Raw genomic sequence first — 18,350 nt, forward strand, 5'->3', positions numbered from 1 at the left:
ATTGGGGGAAACTAGTACGATGGGGTATAGACGGGGTCCAAAGGAGCCGGTGCACTTTACATTCCTTCAACTGAGTGTGCTGGCTCCTCCCCTCTATGCCCCCTCCCACAGGCAGTTATAGGTAAAAACGTGCCCAAAGGAGAAAGGACATATATGAGAGAAGGAACTTGATAACAGAAAGGTGGTGAGATTTACATACCAGCACACCATTAACATACAACAACCAGCAACAGCTGGTAACAGCAAGAGCTGAACAGGTAACTATAGAATAAGAACCTGCAGAAAATGCCACACACTGAGGCGGGCGCCAAATATCCCTTATGGACTACGAGAAAAGGATTTACCAGTAGATATTAAAATCCTATTTTCTCTAGCATCCATAAGGGATATTGGGGGAAACTAGTACGATGGGGACGTCCCAAAGCTTCCAGAACGAGCGGGAATGTGCGGAGACTGCTGCAGCACCGCCTGCCCAAACTGGGTGTCCTCTTTCGCCAGGGTATCAAATTTGTAGAACTTCACAAAAGTGTTCTTCCCCGACCAGGTAGCAGCTCGGCATAGTTGCAAGGCCGAGACTCCACGGGCAGCCACCCAGGAAGAGCCCACTGATCCAGTAGAGTCGGCCTTTAGAGACTTAGGAACAGGTAAGGCTGCCGACACATAGGCCTGTTGGATAGTAAGCCTAATCCAACGAGTAATGGACTGCTTGGAAGCAGGGCAACCCTTCTTCTGCACATCATAGCGCACGAACAAGGAATCTGTCTTTCTGACCCGAGCTGTACGCTTGACATATATCTTCAAGGCACGCACAGCTTCCAATGCCTCCGGAGGAGCAGAAGTGTCAGAACTGGATGGAACCACAATAGGCTGATTCAGATGAAACGCAGAGACAACCTTCGGCAGGAACTGCTGTCTAGTTCGGAGCTCCGCTCTGTCCTCGTAAAAGACCAAGTATGGACTTTTAAACAATTAGGCCCCCAATTCTGAAACACGTCACGCAGAAGCCAGGGCCAGTAACATCACAGTCTTCCATGTGAGGTACTTGTCTTCTACCGTCATCAGAGGTTCAAACCAGGAGGACTGTAAAAATGTCAACACTACATTCAAATCCCAGGGTGCCGTAGACGGCACAAAGGGAGGTTTGTATGTGGAGTACCCCTTGCAAGAAGGTCTGAACTTATGGCAACACTGCCAATTTCTTCTGAAAGAAAATGGAGAGGTGAAATCTGGACCTTAATGGAACCCAGACGTAAGCCCTTATCCACACCAGCCTGCAGGAAATGTCCCAAGTGAAACTCTGCAGGCGGATACGTGCGGTCCTCACACCAAGAGACATATCTCCTCCAGATAGGATAGTGTTTTGACGTCACAGGTTTCCTGACCTGAACCATGGTTGCAATAACATTCTTGGAAAGGCCCTTGCAAGCTAGGATGTTCCACTCAACCTCCATGCCATCAAACGAAGTCGCCGTAAGTCCAGGTATACGAACGGTCCTTGTTGAAGAAGATCTCTTCTGAGTGGTAGAGGCCAAGGGTCTTGTCCAGAAGATCCGCGTACTAGGCCCTCTGAGACCAATCCGGGGCAATTAGAATTGCCTGGACACTTTGATTCCTGATTCGCTTTAGCACTCTTGGGAGCAATGGGATCAAAGGAAACAGGTAAACCAGCCGGTACGGCCAAGGCGACGCCAGTGTGTCCACTGCCCTCAACTGAGGGTCCCTGGTCCGCGAGCAATACCAGGGAAGTTTCTTGTTGAGACGAGAAGCCATCATGTCTATTTGTGGGCAAACCCACCGGTCGATGATCTGCTGGAACACAGATGGTGGAGCTCCCACTCCCCCGGGGTGGAGATCGTGACGACTCAGGAAGTCCGCCTCCCAGTTGTCCACACCCGGAATGAAGATTGCCGAGATGGCTCTTGCATTTCTTTCCGCCCAGAGGAGTATCCTTGACACTTCTCGAATGCAGGCTCTGCTTTTTGTCCCTCCCTGTCGATTGATATACGCCACCGCCGTAGCGTTGCCCGACTTTACCTGGATCGCGTGATCCTTGAGCAGAGGAGAGGCTTGAAGTAGAGCATTATAGATTGCCTGAAGTTCCAGAATGTTGATATGAAGGAGACTTTCGTGGGCTGACCACCTGGGTGACAGCTCCCCATTGTCTCAAACTCGCATCCATCGTGAGGAGGGTTCAATCCTGAATCCCGAAACTCCTGCCCTCCAGGAGATTGGAGGACTGTAGCCACCACAGGAGGGAAACCCTGGCCTGAGGTGACAGCTGAATCATCCAGTACATCTGGAGATGCGATCTGGAGCACTTGCTCAGGAGATCCAACTGAAACTTTCTGGCATGGAACCTCCCACACTGGATTGCCTCGTATGAAGCAACCATCTTTCCCAACAATCTTATGCAGAGATGTACGGACACTCGAGTAGGTCGGAGCATCATGCGGACCATCTCCTGAAGTGTTTTTGTCTTGTCTTCTGGTAGAAACACCTTCTGGGCCACGGTATCCAGCAACATCCCCAGGAACAGGAGCCTCTGAGTTGGCTCCAGGTGGGACTTCTGTAAGTTGAGGATCCACCCATAGTCGGACAGAAGACGGATGGTGCGGTCGATATGGAGCAACAAAAGCTCCCTGGATCTTGCCTTTATCAGAAGATCGTCCAGATAAGGGACCACATTGATCCCCTGTACCCGGAGTTTAAGCATCATCTCCATCATCACCTTCGTGAATACCCTTGGGGCTGTTGACAGGCTGAAGGGCAGTGCCTGGAATTGAAAGTGATCGTCCAGCAGAGCAAACCGCAGGTACGCCTGATGGAGGAGGCCAAATCGGAATATGGAGATAGGCGTCCTTGATATACAAGGAGACCATAAATTCCTGTGCTTCCAGGCCCGCAATCCCTGTTCGCAGGGATTCTATTTTGAATTTGAACACCCTCAAATAAGGATTCAAGGATTTCAGATTCAGAATGGGTCTGACCGGACCGTCTGGCTTCGGCACCACAAACAGGTTTGAGTAAAACCCTTTGCCGCGATGTGGTAGTGGAACAATGAAGTGGGATAGCCTGTTGCAACGTAACTTGCATATCCTCCAAAGCTGGTAAGCTTGATTTGAAAAATCGTTGCAGGGAGTACTGTCGAACGCCAGCTTGTAGCCTTGAGAAACTATAGCTACTTTGAACCAGGCATCCTGGCAGGAGGTCTTCCAGACGCAGCTGAAGTGGCGCAGTCGGGTTGCCACCTCGAGGTCTCCTCGGGGTGGGTGGGCACCATCATGCTGATGCTTTAGTGGTAGCAGAACTGGGGGACTGTTCCTGAGAACTGGTACTTGCAAGTTTTCTGGACTTACCTCTGGTGCCTCTAGCCGTATTGGAGATACTTCTGGCCTTCGATCGAAATGTGTGAGACCGAAAGGACTGGACAGACAGTCCCGGATAGGAGCGTATCGCCGGTGGGGCTCCAGAAGGGAGAAACGTGGATTTCCCAGCAGTAACTTTGGAAATCCATGCATCCAGTTCAACCCCAAAAAGCCATTCCCCAGAAAAGGGGAGGGATTCTACATTAAGTTTGGATTCTGCTGCCGAAATCCACTGACACAACCACAAGGCCCTGTGCGCTGACCCCGCCATGGCAGACGTCCGAGAATTAAATGTTCCCCATCTCCTTGAGGGAATCACAGAGGACACGGGTAGTGTCCTGAAAGTGTTTCAGGAGGGTTAACCATAGTAACTAAGGGCATATTTCCCGAGAAGCCTCCCTGAATTTGTGTGGCCCAAGAATGAATAGCATGGGTCATCCAGCAACCGGCAATGACCGGTCTTTGTAAAAGGCCAGCTGCAGTGTATATAGATTTTAGGGTAGTCTCTATCTTTCGTTCCCCATGCTCTTTCATAGTAAAGGAGCCCGGGGCAGGCAGCACCGCCTTCTTAGACAGGCGAGAGACTGAGACATCCACCCCAGGGTGTTCCTCCCAAAATTTCCTATCTTGAGGAGCAAATGGGAAAGTGCGCAAAAATTTTTTGGACACTTGGAATTTTTGGTCTGGATTTTTCCAGGCCTGTTTGAATAAGTCAACTCTGGAGAATCAGGGAAAGTGACATTGAGCTTGTTTTGTACACAGAAAAACGACTGCTGTGATGAAGCATCATCTAGAGGTAGCTTTAACAAATCCCTTATAACCAAATTGAGGGGTTCAATACCGTGAGTAGAATCGGGATCCCCACTAATGGGATCCTGGTCATCCCCATCATCCTGAATATCATCTGAATCTGATAGAGCAAGTAAACCACGCTTATGTGAACCTGCATGAGAGAGGTAGGGGGGGGGGGGGGGGGCTGTGCATCTGCCCTAGCAGCTAAATCTGCAACAGCTTGTTGGAGTAGCTGAGTCTTCTGCACATTAGCAGTGAGCTGGGAAGACATATCTGACATCACAGTCTTAAGAGACCCTAACCAGTGGGGCTCTGGACCCTCTCCCCCAGCCCCATTCACTGATTTGTGAAGATTGACTGCATTGTTCAGAGGAAACAGAATCATTATATAATGGAGAGAATCTGGTGTGACATACACTGCATAGCTTGTGTTTACCCATATTTCACAGTAAGCACAATAACATACACACAGACAGTAATAATGCAAGCCTGCCCTATTGTATGTGAGAGGAGACACAGATGAGAGGACACAGGACACCCTGAGCTGCCCCAGTGAGGCTGTCAGCTTCCTAAACACAGTAAATGCTAGCAATTGAAGTCCTACAGAGGATCAGGATAGTGTACACAAGCGGCTCTCCCCCTTTGCTACACCCTGTACCAGTTTTCCAGCGTGTCTTGCGAGACAGGAAACGCTGTGTGTGTTGTAGAAGGCTGCTGTAAGCAGAGAAAGGCGCCAAAATGCCTTAGGTCCTGCTCTGAGGTAGCTCCGCCCCCTTGAATGGCGCTGGATCTATAATGAATATTTATACTGGCAAAGTCTCCTTCATAGCTTAAAACATCACAACAAGTGCTAGTCAAGTCTTTTGTGCCAGTTCTACATGGGGGATCTTAGCGGGACCCCACACAGTGTGAATGGATGTCGTGCCACGCTGGGAGGCAGGAAGCGGGCGGCTGTTTTAGCAGGGTGCTGCAGAAAGGGCAGGGCAGATTTTGCCCTTAAATAAATAAATAAAAATCGGGCAGGGCGCGGCGCCCTGCTAAAACAACCTAGCGTGAACACTAGGTATATTGTTGCCCAGACAGCATACCGAAAAATAAGATTTTAAACCTACCGGTAAATCTTTTTCTCCTAGTCTGTAGAGGATGCTGGGGACTCCGTAAGGACCATGGGGGTAGACGGGCTCCACAGGAGACATGGGCACTCTAAGACTTTAGATGGGTGTGAACTGGCTCCTCCCTCTATGCCCCTCCTCCAGACCTCAGTTAAAGAACTGTGCCCAGAGGAGACGGGACAGTACGAGGAAAGGATTTTTGTTAATCTAAGGGCGAGATACATACCAGCCCACACCATACACACCGTACAACATGGAATATACCAAAACCAGTTAACAGTATGAATAAAACAGCATCAGCCAGAGACTGATCACAACTGTAACATAACGCTTATGTAAGCAACAACTATATACAAGCCTTGCAGAAAAATGTCCACACTGGGACGGGCGCCCAGCATCCTCTACGGACTAGGAGAAAAAGATTTACCGGTGGGTTTAAAATCTTATTTTCTCTTACGTCCTAGAGGATGCTGGGGACTTCGTAAGGACCATGGGGATTATACTAAAGCTCCAAACCGGGCGGGAGAGTGCAGATGACTCTGCAGCACCGATTGAGCAAACATGAGGTCCTCATCAGCCAGGGTATCAAACTTGTAGAATTTTGCAAAAGTGTTTAAACCCGACCAAGTAGCTGCTCGGCACAGCAGTAATGCCGAGACGCCTCGGGCAGCCGCCCAAGAAGAGCCCACCTTCCTAGTGGAATGGGCCTTTGCCGAATTTGGTAACGGCAATCCCGCCGTAGAATTAGACTGCTAAATCGTGTTACAGATCCAGCGAGCAATAGTCTGCTTAGAAGCAGGAGCGCCAATCTTGTTAGCCGCATACTGGACAAACAGTGCCTCTGTTTTTCTAACTCGAGCCGTCCTGGCTACATAAATTTTTAAGGCTCTGAATACATCAAGGGACTCGGAATCCTCCAAGTCACCCGTAGCCACAGGCACCACAATAGGTTGGTTCATATGGAACGACGAAACCACCTTAGGTAGAAATTGAGGACGCGTTCTCAACTCCGCTCGATCCACATGGAAAATCAGATAGGGGCTCTTGTGAGACAAAGCCGCCAATTCAGACACCCGCCTCGCAGATGCCAAGTCCAACAACATGACCACTTTCCAAGTGAGAAATTTCAACTCCACCGTTTGAAGAGGTTCAAACCAGTGTGATTTAAGGAACCGTAACACCACGTTAAGGTCCCACGGTGCCACTGGGGACACAAAAGGAGGTTGGATGTGCAGCACTCCCTTTACAAAAGTCTGGACTTCTCGGAGAGAAGCCAATTCCTTCTGAAAAAATATAGATAAGGCCGAAATCTGCACCTTAATGGAGCCTAACTTAAGGCCCATATCCACTCCTGTCTGTAGAAAGTGGAGAAAACGCCCCAGCTGAAAATCCTCCGTATGAGCATGCTTGGCCTCACACCAAGAGATGTATTTCCTCCAGATACGGTGATAATGCTTCGCCATTACCTCCTTCCTAGCTTTGATTAGAGTAGGGATGACTTCCCCCGGAATACCTTTCCTAGCTAGGATTTGGTGTTCAACCGTTATGCCGTCAAACGTAACCGCGGTAAGTCTTGGAACACACAGGGCCCCTGTTGCAACAGGTCCTCCCTGGGAGGAAGAGGCCACGGATCTTCCGCGATCATTTCCTGAAGATCTGAATACCAGGCCCTTCGAAGCCAATCTGGAACAATGAGTATTGTCTGCACTCTTGTTCATCTTATGATTATCAATATTTTTGAGATGAGTGGAAGGAACACATAGACCGACTGAAACACCCACGGTGTCACTAGTGCGTCCACCGCCACTGCCTGAGGGTCCCTCGACCTGGAACAATACGTCCAAAGCTTTTTGTTGAGGCGTGACGCCATCATGTCTATTTGAGGAAGTCCCCAACGACTTGCTATTTCTGCAAAGACCTCTTGATGAAGTCCCCACTCTCCTGGATGTAGATCGTGTCTGCTGAGGAAGTCTGCTTCCCAGTTGTCTACTCCCGGAATGAAGACAGCTGACAGAGCGCTTACATGATTTTCCGCTCAGCGAAGAATCCTGGTGGCTTCTGCCATTGCTGCTCTGCTCCTTGTCCCGCCCTGGCAGTTTACATGCGCCACGGCTGTGACGTTGTCTGATTGGATCAGAACGGGAAGGTTGCAAAGAAGACTCTCCGCCTGTTGCAGGCCGTTGTATATGGCCCTTAATTCTAGCACATTGATGTGTAGACAAGCCTCCTGGCTTGACCATATTCCCTGAAAATTTCTTCCTTGTGTGACAGCTCCCCACCCTCGGAGGCTCGCGTCCGTGGTCACAAGAACCCAATCTTGAATGCCGAACCTGCCACCCTCTAGGTGAGCACTCTGGAGCCACAACAGGAGAGAGACCCTGGCCTTGGGGGACAGGCTTATCCTCTGATGTATCAGTAGATGGGACCCTGACCATTTGTCCAGAAGGTCCCACTGAAAAGTTCTTGCATGGAACCTGCCGAACGGAATGGCCTCGTAGGCAGCCACCATTTTTCCCAATACTCGAGTGCATTGATGAACTGACACTCTTTTTGGTTTCAGCAGGTCCTTGACCATGCTCTGGAGTTCCTGGGCTTTTTCCATTGGGAGAAAAAACCCTCTTTTTTTCCGTGTCCACAACCATGCACAAAAATGACAGCCGAGTCGTCGGAACCAACTGCGACTTCGGCAGATTTAGAATCCAGCCGTGTTGTTGTAGTACTCTCAGGGAGAGGGACACGCTATTTAGTAACTGATCTCTCGATCTTGCCTTTATCAGGAGATCGTCCAAGTATGGGATAATTGTGACCCCCTGCCTGCGCAGGAGCACCATCACTTCCGGCAACGTCTGAAACTGGTAATGACAATCCTGTACAGCGAATCTCAGGTACGCCTGATGAGGAGGATATATGGGGACATGAACGTAAGCATCCTTTAGGTCTAGTGACACCATAAAATCTCCCCCTTCGAGGCTGGAGATCACTGCCCGCGGAGATTCCATCTTGAATTTGAACCTTTTCAAATATAGGTTTAGGGATTTTAGATTCAGGATAGGTCTGACCGAGCCATCCGGCTTCGGGACCACAAATAGGGTTGAATAAAACCCTTTTCCCTGTTGTCCTAGGGGAACCTTGATAATCACCTGCTGTTGACACAGCTTTTGTATGGCAGCTGAAACTATTTCCCTCTCTGGGGGAGAAGCTGGCAAGGCCGATTTGAAAAATCGTTGTGGAGGCACATCTTCGAACTCCAGTTTGTAGCCTTGGGATACAATGTCGATCACCCAAGGATCCAAATCCGACTGAACCCAGACCTGGCTGAAGAGACGAAGACGTGCCCCCACTGGTGCGGACTCCTCTAGCAGAGCCCCAGCGTCATGCAGTGGATTTTGTAGAGGCCGGGTAGGATTTTTGTTCCTGGGAACTGGCCGTAGCTGGTGTTCTTTTCCCTCTACCTCTGGCGAGGAAAGAAGAGCCCCGACCCTTTATGAACTTATGCGACCGAAAGGACTGCATCTGGTATTGAGGTGTTTTCTTTTGCTGTGGGGGAACATAAGGCAAAAAAGAAGACTTACCCGCGGTAGCTGTGGAAACCAGGTCCGCGAGGCCCTCCCCAAATAAAACTTCATCTTTGTAAGGCAAAGCCTCCATAAGTCTCTTTGAATCAGCATCACCCGACCAGTGACGGGTCCCCAGGGACCTTCTAGCAGAAACTGCCATGGCATTGGCTCGTGAACCCAACAGCCCAATATCTCGCGCAGCTCTCTCATATATAATGCTGCGTCCTTAATGTGACCCAAGGTCAACAAAATACTATCCTTATCTAAGGTGTCAAAGTCCGATGACAAGTTATCTACCCACGCTGCAATTGCGCTACCATCCCATGCCGACGCTACTGCAGGCCTGAGTAGGGCTTCCGTATGCGCGTAAATTGATTTTAAGGTAGTTTCCTGCCTGCGATCCGCAGGATCCTTTAGGGCAGCCGTATCAAGGGACGGTAGCGCTACCTTTTTGGATAAGCGCGTTAAGGCCCTGTCCACCGTGGGCGAGGATTCCCACCGTAACCTGTCCTTCGAGGGGAAAGGATACGCCATAATAATTCTCTTGGGAACCTGCAGTCTCTTGTCTGGAGTTTCTTTTCCTTAAACATGCAGACCCTCGTGTCAGGGACCAACGGGTCCTCTGTGATATGCAAAACATCTTTTATTGCAATAATCATATATTGAATACTCTTGGCCACTCTTGGGTGTAACCTCGCATCATCATAGTCGACACTGGAGTCAGAATCCGTGTCGGTATCAGTGTCTGCTACCTGGGAAAAGGGACGTTTATAGGACCCTGAACGGTCTTGTGACACAGTCAAAGCCATGGATTGACTCCCTGCTTTGTCCTTGGACTCTGCTTTGTCCAATCTCTTATGTAATAAAGTCGCATTAGCATTTAACACATTCCACATGTCCAACCAATCAGGTGTCGGCTGTGCCGACGGAGACACCACCACCATCTGCTCTGCATCCTCCCTAGACGAGCCTTCCGCTTCAGACATGTCGACACACACGTACTGACACCCCCACACACACTGGGATATATGAATATGGGAACAGCCCCCCAATAAGGCCCTTTGGAGAGACAGAGAGAGAGTATGCCAGCACACACCCAGCGCCACTAGACACTGAAAACACAGTCCCAGCCTATATAGCGGTTTTTTATATATATGATTTGCGCCAATTAAATGTGCCCCCCCCTCGTTTTTTGGCCCCTGTTACCTTGGTTCAGCAGGGGAGAATCCGAGAGCAGCATTTCTGCAGCATGCTGTGGAGAAAAATGGCGCTGGTTAGTGCTGGAGGATCAAGCCCCGCCCCCTCGACGGCGGGCTACGGTCCCGCTCATTTTTTTTTATACTGGCGGGGGTTTTATAATATTCTGCCTCCGCAGTATCTAACAATGGTGCCAGTGTTATTTGAGGTAATTATTGCTGCCCAAGGCGCCCCCCCTGCACCCTTGCTGTGCCTGTGTGTGTGTGGGAGCAATGGCGCGCAGCGCGACCTCTGCACGGTACCTCTCTGAAGAACTGAAGTCTTCTGCCGCCTATGTTGTCTTCTTTCTTCATATACTTACCCGGCTTCTATCTTCCGGCTCTGTGAGGAGGACGGCGGCGCGGCTCCGGGACGAACAGCGAGGACGACACCTGTGTTCCGACCATCTGGAGCTAGTGGTGTCCAGGAGCCTAAGAAGCAGAGCCTATCAGTAAAGTAGGTCTGCTTCTCTCCCCTCAGTCCCACGATGCAGGGAGCCTGTTGCCAGCAGTGCTCCCTGAAAATAAAAAACCTAACAAAAGTCTTTTCAGAGAAACTCAGTAGAGCTCCCCTGCAGTGCATCCAGTCTCCTCTGGGCACAGGATCTAACAGAGGTCTGGAGGAGGGGCAGAGGGAGGAGCCAGTTCACACCCATCTAAAGTCTTAGAGTGCCCATGTCTCCTGCGGAGCCCGTCTATACCCCCATGGTCCTTACAAAGTCCCCAGCATCCTCTAGGACGTAAGAGAAATAATAAAAGTTTACAATGAAACTGAAGAAAACTCTCTGGAGCTGCAGAGATGTGCATCCTCTCCTGAGGGCACTTTTTTTCGAAACTGCCTGTGGGAGGGAGCATAGAGGGGAGGGGCCAGCACAACCAGTTGAAGAAATTTAAAGTGCATTGGCTCCTTTGGACCCCGTTTATAGCCTATCGTACTAGTTACCCCCAATATTCCTTATGGATGCTAGAGAAAATACCAGAATAAGCCTTGAATATGTGCTATTACCATGTGGCCTTACAATGGACAATTATATGGCCCAGAGTGGGTGCTGTTGCCATGCAGCATTAGGAGCCACAACTATTAGTGAAGCCTTTCCAGATCCTGGTGGCTTAACAAAATCTTTGCAAATATATGAAACTAAGATCTCTGAATTTTCTATTCTCATGTAGTGTTCAAGTCATTATTGCTGATATAGAATAACCCCCTCCCTTTCATGCACCTAAATAAAATGACTACATTCATAAAGCAACTACCATTTTATATAGTAGCGTCCATAGGAGCATAAGCAAAGGTACATAACAGACAGCAGGCACAGTGCCTATAGAAAATCATTGTACCCTGTCAAAATCATTACCTTTGTCATATTACACATTAGAAAAATAAATTAAATCAACATTTTTTACACTTTTTACACATTATAACCCTCAATACGAAAGTGAAAATAACATTTTGCCAAAAGCTTTACAGTTAATATAAATTAATTACTATAATACCTGGTTTAGATAAGCGATCTTACCCATAGATTAACAGTTATAAATTTGCTCAGGTACAACCAATGATCTTCCAGATGACATAACAGGCTAATTGGCCAGATTCCAGTCACATGGTTCAACAATTTATAATGTCGACACCACAATGTCAATATGGTTCAACATGTCGACATCCTCATAATGTTCACAATGCTGACATCTGAAATGTCGCTATGTGAAATGCTGACATTCTCAGAATGCTGATGGTTAGGGGCAGTCGGGAGTGTTAGGTTTAGGATGCAGGTGGGAGATTAGGATTAGGCTGCGGATGTTTGTCAGACATCTGTGCCACTAGTACTGCACAAATGACCGCTGGGAGCTGGAAGACACTGCTGGAGACAACACTGTGACCGCTGGACCACAAAGGATGTTGGGCTGACATTCTATCATGTCATTTGTGTAGACATGACGAATGTTGACATGGTCACTGTTGACCTTATGCAAGTAGACATGACAAGTGATGACCTACAGATGTGTCCTCATACATCTAGCCTCAATACACCACATAGTGCAAGATGCCTGGCGCGAGTGAGCTGCCAGCTCACGTGCAAAGCTGCTGCTTTGCCGAAAATGTGTCTTAGTTGCAATGCACCAGGAGACTGGCTGATTAATTTGAAATAAAACGCTTGTACATTGTGTGTGACTGGGCCTGGATACGGAACACAGTGGAACTTGTATTGGAAAAAGCTGCGGCTGCTACATTGCAGAACTTTGTATACAGATTCAGAGACTGATTCACACACAAATATAAAAGTGTCACATATCAAATGAATCAGCAGTCTCCATTAGCAGAGTTTCATAGGCACTGGCACACCTATAAGGGCTGTTTGGCGCAACTGCAGCAATGATGTATGAGGAAACATCTGTACATACCACACCCAATCGGCCACCTTCTGACATCAATAGTGGCTTTGATTACTTTATAATAAAAAGGCTGTTCCTTGGGGATCCCACTGCTAATAGTGCACTGGTAATGCAAAGAATTTACCATAGTTAAAAAGGTGCTTTCCAAAGGTCCCCAGGATAAAGTCGTGGAAAGGCCCAAGTTATGAAAAGGATACAAAAAGATTTCAAAGGCTTTTACTCTTCCTTATAAGTACCATTCAAGGCATTATTGGGAAATGCAAAGCGTATTGTCACCATCATCATCTTGCCTACATCAGGCAGTCTCTCCAAGCTGCATGACAGAGCAAAGAAGACAACGAGCATGGAAGCTAACAAGAAGACACTGGCAACTCTGAAGGACTTACAAGTCTTGCATGTGACAACTCTCTCACAACTCTCCACAAAGCTGGCCTGTATGGCAACAAAAGAAGCCCCTCCTGGAAAAGTGTCCCAATCAGTCTCATTTGCAATTAAAAAAAAAAAAAAAAAAAAAAAAAAAAGGACTGTATGGTCAGATGAGACCAAGGAAAAACTTTCTGTACTGAATTCCAAGCGCTATGTTTGGCAAAAACCAACACACTACAACTACTGCAATGCATGGAGGTGACAACATTATGTTGTTGGATGTTTCTCTTCAGGAGGGACTGGCCAATTAGGCAGGTTTGAATGGAAGATGGATGCTGCGAAGCACACCCATATTCTTGAGGACAACCTGCAGCCCCGTTAGACAGTTAAAGATGGGTGATTCCCTTTCCATCACAACAACGACCACAAAAACACCACCAAGAAAACAACGTAGTGGCTAAAGGATAGAAAGGTGAATGTCTTTGAGTGGCCACGTCAGGGCCCTGACCTAAATCCATTAGAAAATGTGTGAACGGACGTGAAGAGAGCAGTACTCGCTCACCACGAAATTTGATTGATCTTGAACAATTCTGCAAGGAAGAATGGGCAACTATTCCCAATCTAGATGCTCAAAATTTGTAGGCACATATCCCAACAGACTGATGACTGTTCTGCAGCAAAAGGTGGCTCTACAAAGTATTAAATCAGGGGATAGAGCCCTTTTCCAACTATGTTAATCTAAAATGTATGCTTTTTTTCATTACTTGATTCTTGTAAGGCAAAATGTATAAATAAAGCTTGACCAAAGGAGAGCATTTTGACAGTGTATGATGATTTTCTATAAGCACTGTTTATGGTAAGCAGCCATAAAGTTCTACGTGTCTTCAAAGTCTAAACACAAATAAAACATAAAACGATGTCCACCAAATTTTCCTGTACTAGGTATAATTTGGCATAAACTTAGCTTCAATGTACTAAGCACTGCAATTGCGAAATGCATGTTGTTAAATTGTTAAACATGTTTTCTTCCAAAGACTGCAATTGTTAAATGACTGCTGTGTAAGACATACTGTGGTAAAAGGCCTGACGTCTCTTACCTTTAGAAAGGATTTTGGCAATAGACTGAGCCAATGAAGGCTTCTCTGCTACCATGAAAACAGTCTTCATATTCACAGACAGACAGTGGCCACTTATCACAAAACACGTTGGTCCAATCTAAGGAGCTAATGAAAAACACACAACACACAATATAAGTACAGGATACTGAGGAACACAACACATTTAAGATCAAATTAAATTAAAAATATTGCCTCTCCTCTACTTCAACTAGTAACTTAGTATACTTCAACAGCTTCCAACCCTTTTTGATTTCCAATTTTTTTAATTTTTCTTGCATACAGCAGATACAAAATAAAATCTAAATAAGCTACCTGGCCTTTTCAGACCATTTATGAGATACCCCTTTCACACTTACTTCAAAATCATGGATTTTTACATGTGAACATGCTTCAACCCAGGTTTTTGGTTAAGTGTGAAAGGAAACAAGGTCCAGGGTACCCGAAGATGCCCTTTACCAGGGTCGGGCTGAGTCAGCTAACAGACGTAGCAATTTCCCGGGTCGTAAGCCTGAAAGCGGTATCACTGTTTTTATCCTCCTACTTTTAGGGGGTGGTCTTCAGTTTGCCGGCTGTTGGGATCCCGGCGCCGGAATCCCGACACACCAACACCTATTCTCCCTCTTGGTGGTCCACGACCCCCCTGAAGGGAGAATCGATAGCATGGCACACGTAGCGCGACACCGCGCCCGCAAGGGGCTCATTTGCGCTGGCCCAGCTGTCGTTATGCCAGCGCCGGTATGCTGGCCATCGGGAGCCCGGCCGCCGGCATACCATACTACACCCTTTTTAGGAATCAAACTTCCTGTTTTTCATCATCTGCAAAATCATTACAATGTTACACTCCACGGAGACATTTATTGAGGTGGATCTAAGTCATAACTTTCAGTTACACTCTGACTTCACATCATTAACTTATGCCTTTAAACCAGGGCTGTGGAGTTGATAAGCCAAACCTCCAACTCAAGACTCCTATATTTTACTAATAGAGGAGTCTGATGTTTGGCTGATGGACTCCATAGCCCTGGATTTAATAGAACAAAAAACAGGCTCAACTCACACAGTAACTCTCCTTCACTTACTGTACATCAAGGGAAAGGGCTCAACCAATCACAACCAAACTTAATGTCTTCCCAGGCCTGGCACAATATATAGAGAGCTTATGAAATCGAAAGATCATTATTGTAACTGTTGTAGGGATTACCTCGGATGCAGGGAAAGGTGAGGTACTGTATGAGCAGGCCAAACTCTGTGAATGAGGAGAGCAGAATAAGACCATGACTGACAGCAGCGACACATGCCTATAGAGCAGGCATGTCCAAACTGCGGCCCTCCAGCTGTTGTGAAACTACATATCCCAGCATGCCCTGACACAGTTTTGCTGTCAGAGAATACTAAAGCTGTGTCAGGGCATGCTGGGATGTGTAGTTTCACAACAGCTGGAGGGCCGCAGTTTGGACGTGCCTGCTATAGTGTGTCCGCATGTTAGTGAGTTTGCAGAGGAAGAGGTTGAAAAAGGAAATCAGAGATTCCTGAAAACAGATGCTCTTCAATATTTTTCAGTAGCACACCTTCCCTACTTGTTTTGGATTAAGTTCTCGCTATAAGTTTTTATGCTGCAATACTGTATATACAAATACAATATTAATAAATTTATACAATTAATAGATTTGTATTAATTATGTACTAGAACAAGCTAGGTGTATTGCCCATTGACTGCCTTAAGTGTAATATAGAAACATAGAATTCGACAGCAGATAAGAACCACTTGGCCCATCTAGTCTGTCCATCATCAGAATTTGGTGTCACACACACTTACACACTAGGGTTAATTTTTGTCAGGAGTCAATTAAACTAACAGTATGCTCATTCCGGAGTACCCGGGGGAAACCATGCATGTACGGGAATAATATACAAACTCCATACAGTCAGGGCCGTGGAGGGAATGTAACCCATGACCTTAGAGCTGTGAGGCAGTAATGTTAACCATTACACCATCCATACTGCTGCATTATCATTATACCATATTAAATCCTGTGGATTATATTATGTTGGGTAAGAGTTGTCACCTTTATCTATAGTGAGTATAGTAAAAGAGTATTATGATCGTGTCATATTGGATAACCAAAGTATGTTATATCTAAAGAGTGTAATAGAAATGTGTTGATTATGGGGGTAAATCCAAGTTGATCGCAGCGGGAACTTTGTTAGCAGTTGGGCAAAACCATGTGCACTGCAGGGGGGGCAGATATAACATGTGCAGAGAGAGATAGATTTGGGTGTGGTGTGTTCAATCCGCAATCTAAATTGCAGTGTAAAAATAAAGCAGACAGTATTTACCCTGCACAGAAACCAAATAACCCACCCAAATCTTACTCTCTCTACACGTTATATCTGCCTCCACTGCAGTGCACATGGTTTTGCCCAACTGCTAACAAAATTCCTGCTGCGATCAACTTGGAATTACCCCCTATAACCGGTAGTCAGGTCAAGTTGGGAAGCTGTAGTACTCTATAACTATATGCAGAACTGTATTATAATAAGGTTGGGTCATGTTGGGTAACTGTAGCTCTATGTCTGTACTGAATGTAAGAAAATTACATAACCTGTTTGTATCAAGTTACACTTGTTGCTCCTTTCCTTTGTTTTTGTTATACATTTTGTGTTATATATAAAATAACATGACAGACATGAGCTTTGGTTCTATACAGAGAATAATTTGCTTTATCATTTGTTAACCTTTATTCATACAGCACCAACATATTAATTGGTGCTTTACAGATAATGTTTAATCATTCACATCCATCCCTGTCCAAGTGGATCTTACAATCTAACTTCTCTACCACACGAACACACATTGTGAGGTCAAAAACCAACCATTATATTATCAGTCTATTGAATATAACCCATGTGTGGTACCTGTTGGGTTGTAGTCCATATACCAACAATACTGGCTATATATAATGTGTATAACGATGATTTTCCATGGTCTGGTCAGGTAAGTGCAGTGACCTTGGACTATATAGTGTAATAGAACTGTATTATAATCATGTTTGGTAATAAGACCATATTGTGTAGTGGGGATGCAGACACCGGAATCCCGAGCGCTCAAAATGCCGGCTGCCGGAATGCCGACCCACAGGGTCTACTCCCACTCGTGGGTGTCCACAACACCCATAGAGTGGGAATAGAACCAGTGGCGAGCGCAGTGAGCCCGCTGCGTGGCGAGCGCAGCAAGCCTGCAAGGGGCTTTGTTGCGCTCGCTTGAAACCCGCCCCCCCCCCACCCCCCGCTGCCGGCATTATGCTGCCGGGATCGGTATGCTGACCGCCGGGATCCCAGCAGCCCGATCCCAACCCGTGTAGTGTCCTATGTTTTTACAAAGGTAAAAATAAGATTTTAAACCTACCGGTAAATCTTTTTCTCTTAGTCCGTAGAGGATGCTGGGACTCTGTAAGGACCATGGGGTATAGACGGGCTCCGCAGGAGACATGGGCACTATAAAGAACTTTAGAATGGGTGTGCACTGGCTCCTCCCTCTATGCCCCTCCTCCAGACCTCAGTTAGAGAAACTGTGCCCAGAGGAGACGGACAGTACGAGGAAAGGATTTTTGTTAATCCAAGGGCAAGATTCATACCAGCCCACACCATTCACACCGTATAGCCTGGAATATACGCAACCAGTTAACAGTATGAACAAAACAGTATCAGCCAACGACTGATCTTAACTGTTATATAACCCTTATGTAAGCAATAACTATATACAAGTCATGCAGAAATATGTCCGCACTGGGACGGGCACCCAGCATCCTCTACGGACTAGGAGAAAAAGATTTACCGGTAGGTTTAAAATCTTATTTTCTCTTACGTCCTAGAGGATGCTGGGGACTCCGTAAGGACCATGGGGATTATACCAAAGCTCCAAGCCGGGCGGGAGAGTGCGGATGACTCTGCAGCACCGAATGAGCAAACATGAGGTCCTCCTCAGCCAGGGTATCAAACTTGTAGAATTTTTCAAAGCTGTAAGGCCGAGACGCCTCGGGCAGCCGCCCAAGAAGAGCCCACCTTCCTAGTGGAATGGGCCTTTACTGAATTTGGCAACGGCAATCCAGCCGTAGAATGAGCCTGCTGAATCGTGTTACAGATCCAGCGAGCAATAGTCTGCTTAGAAGCAGGAGTGCCAACCTTGTTGGCTGCATACAGGACAAACAGTGCCTCTGTTTTCCTAACCCGAGCCGTCCTGGCTACGTAAATTTTTAAGGCCCTGACTACATCAAGGGATTTGGAATCCTCCAAGTCTCCCGTAGCCACAGGCACCACAATAGGTTGGTTTATATGAAACGATGACACCACCTTAGTCAAAAATGGAGGACGAATCCTCAACTCTGCTCTATCCTCATGGAAAATGAGATAG

General features: G+C 47.0%; 1 protein-coding gene across 1 annotated transcript in view; it reads right to left on the reverse strand.

Annotated features, from left to right (window-relative positions):
* The window catches only part of TOP3B (DNA topoisomerase III beta), a 195,793-nt gene that overhangs the window by 171,648 nt on the left and 5,795 nt on the right, over nucleotides 1-18,350 (reverse strand). The window contains exon 2 of the mRNA XM_063964784.1: nucleotides 13,919-14,044. Within this exon, the coding sequence (XP_063820854.1) occupies nucleotides 13,919-13,988 (70 nt within the window). The 5' untranslated portion in view covers nucleotides 13,989-14,044. The remainder of the gene's footprint in view (nucleotides 1-13,918; nucleotides 14,045-18,350) is intronic.

Source organism: Pseudophryne corroboree, chromosome 1, assembly GCF_028390025.1.
Source record: "Pseudophryne corroboree isolate aPseCor3 chromosome 1, aPseCor3.hap2, whole genome shotgun sequence".
Taxonomy (NCBI): Eukaryota; Metazoa; Chordata; class Amphibia; order Anura; family Myobatrachidae; genus Pseudophryne; species Pseudophryne corroboree.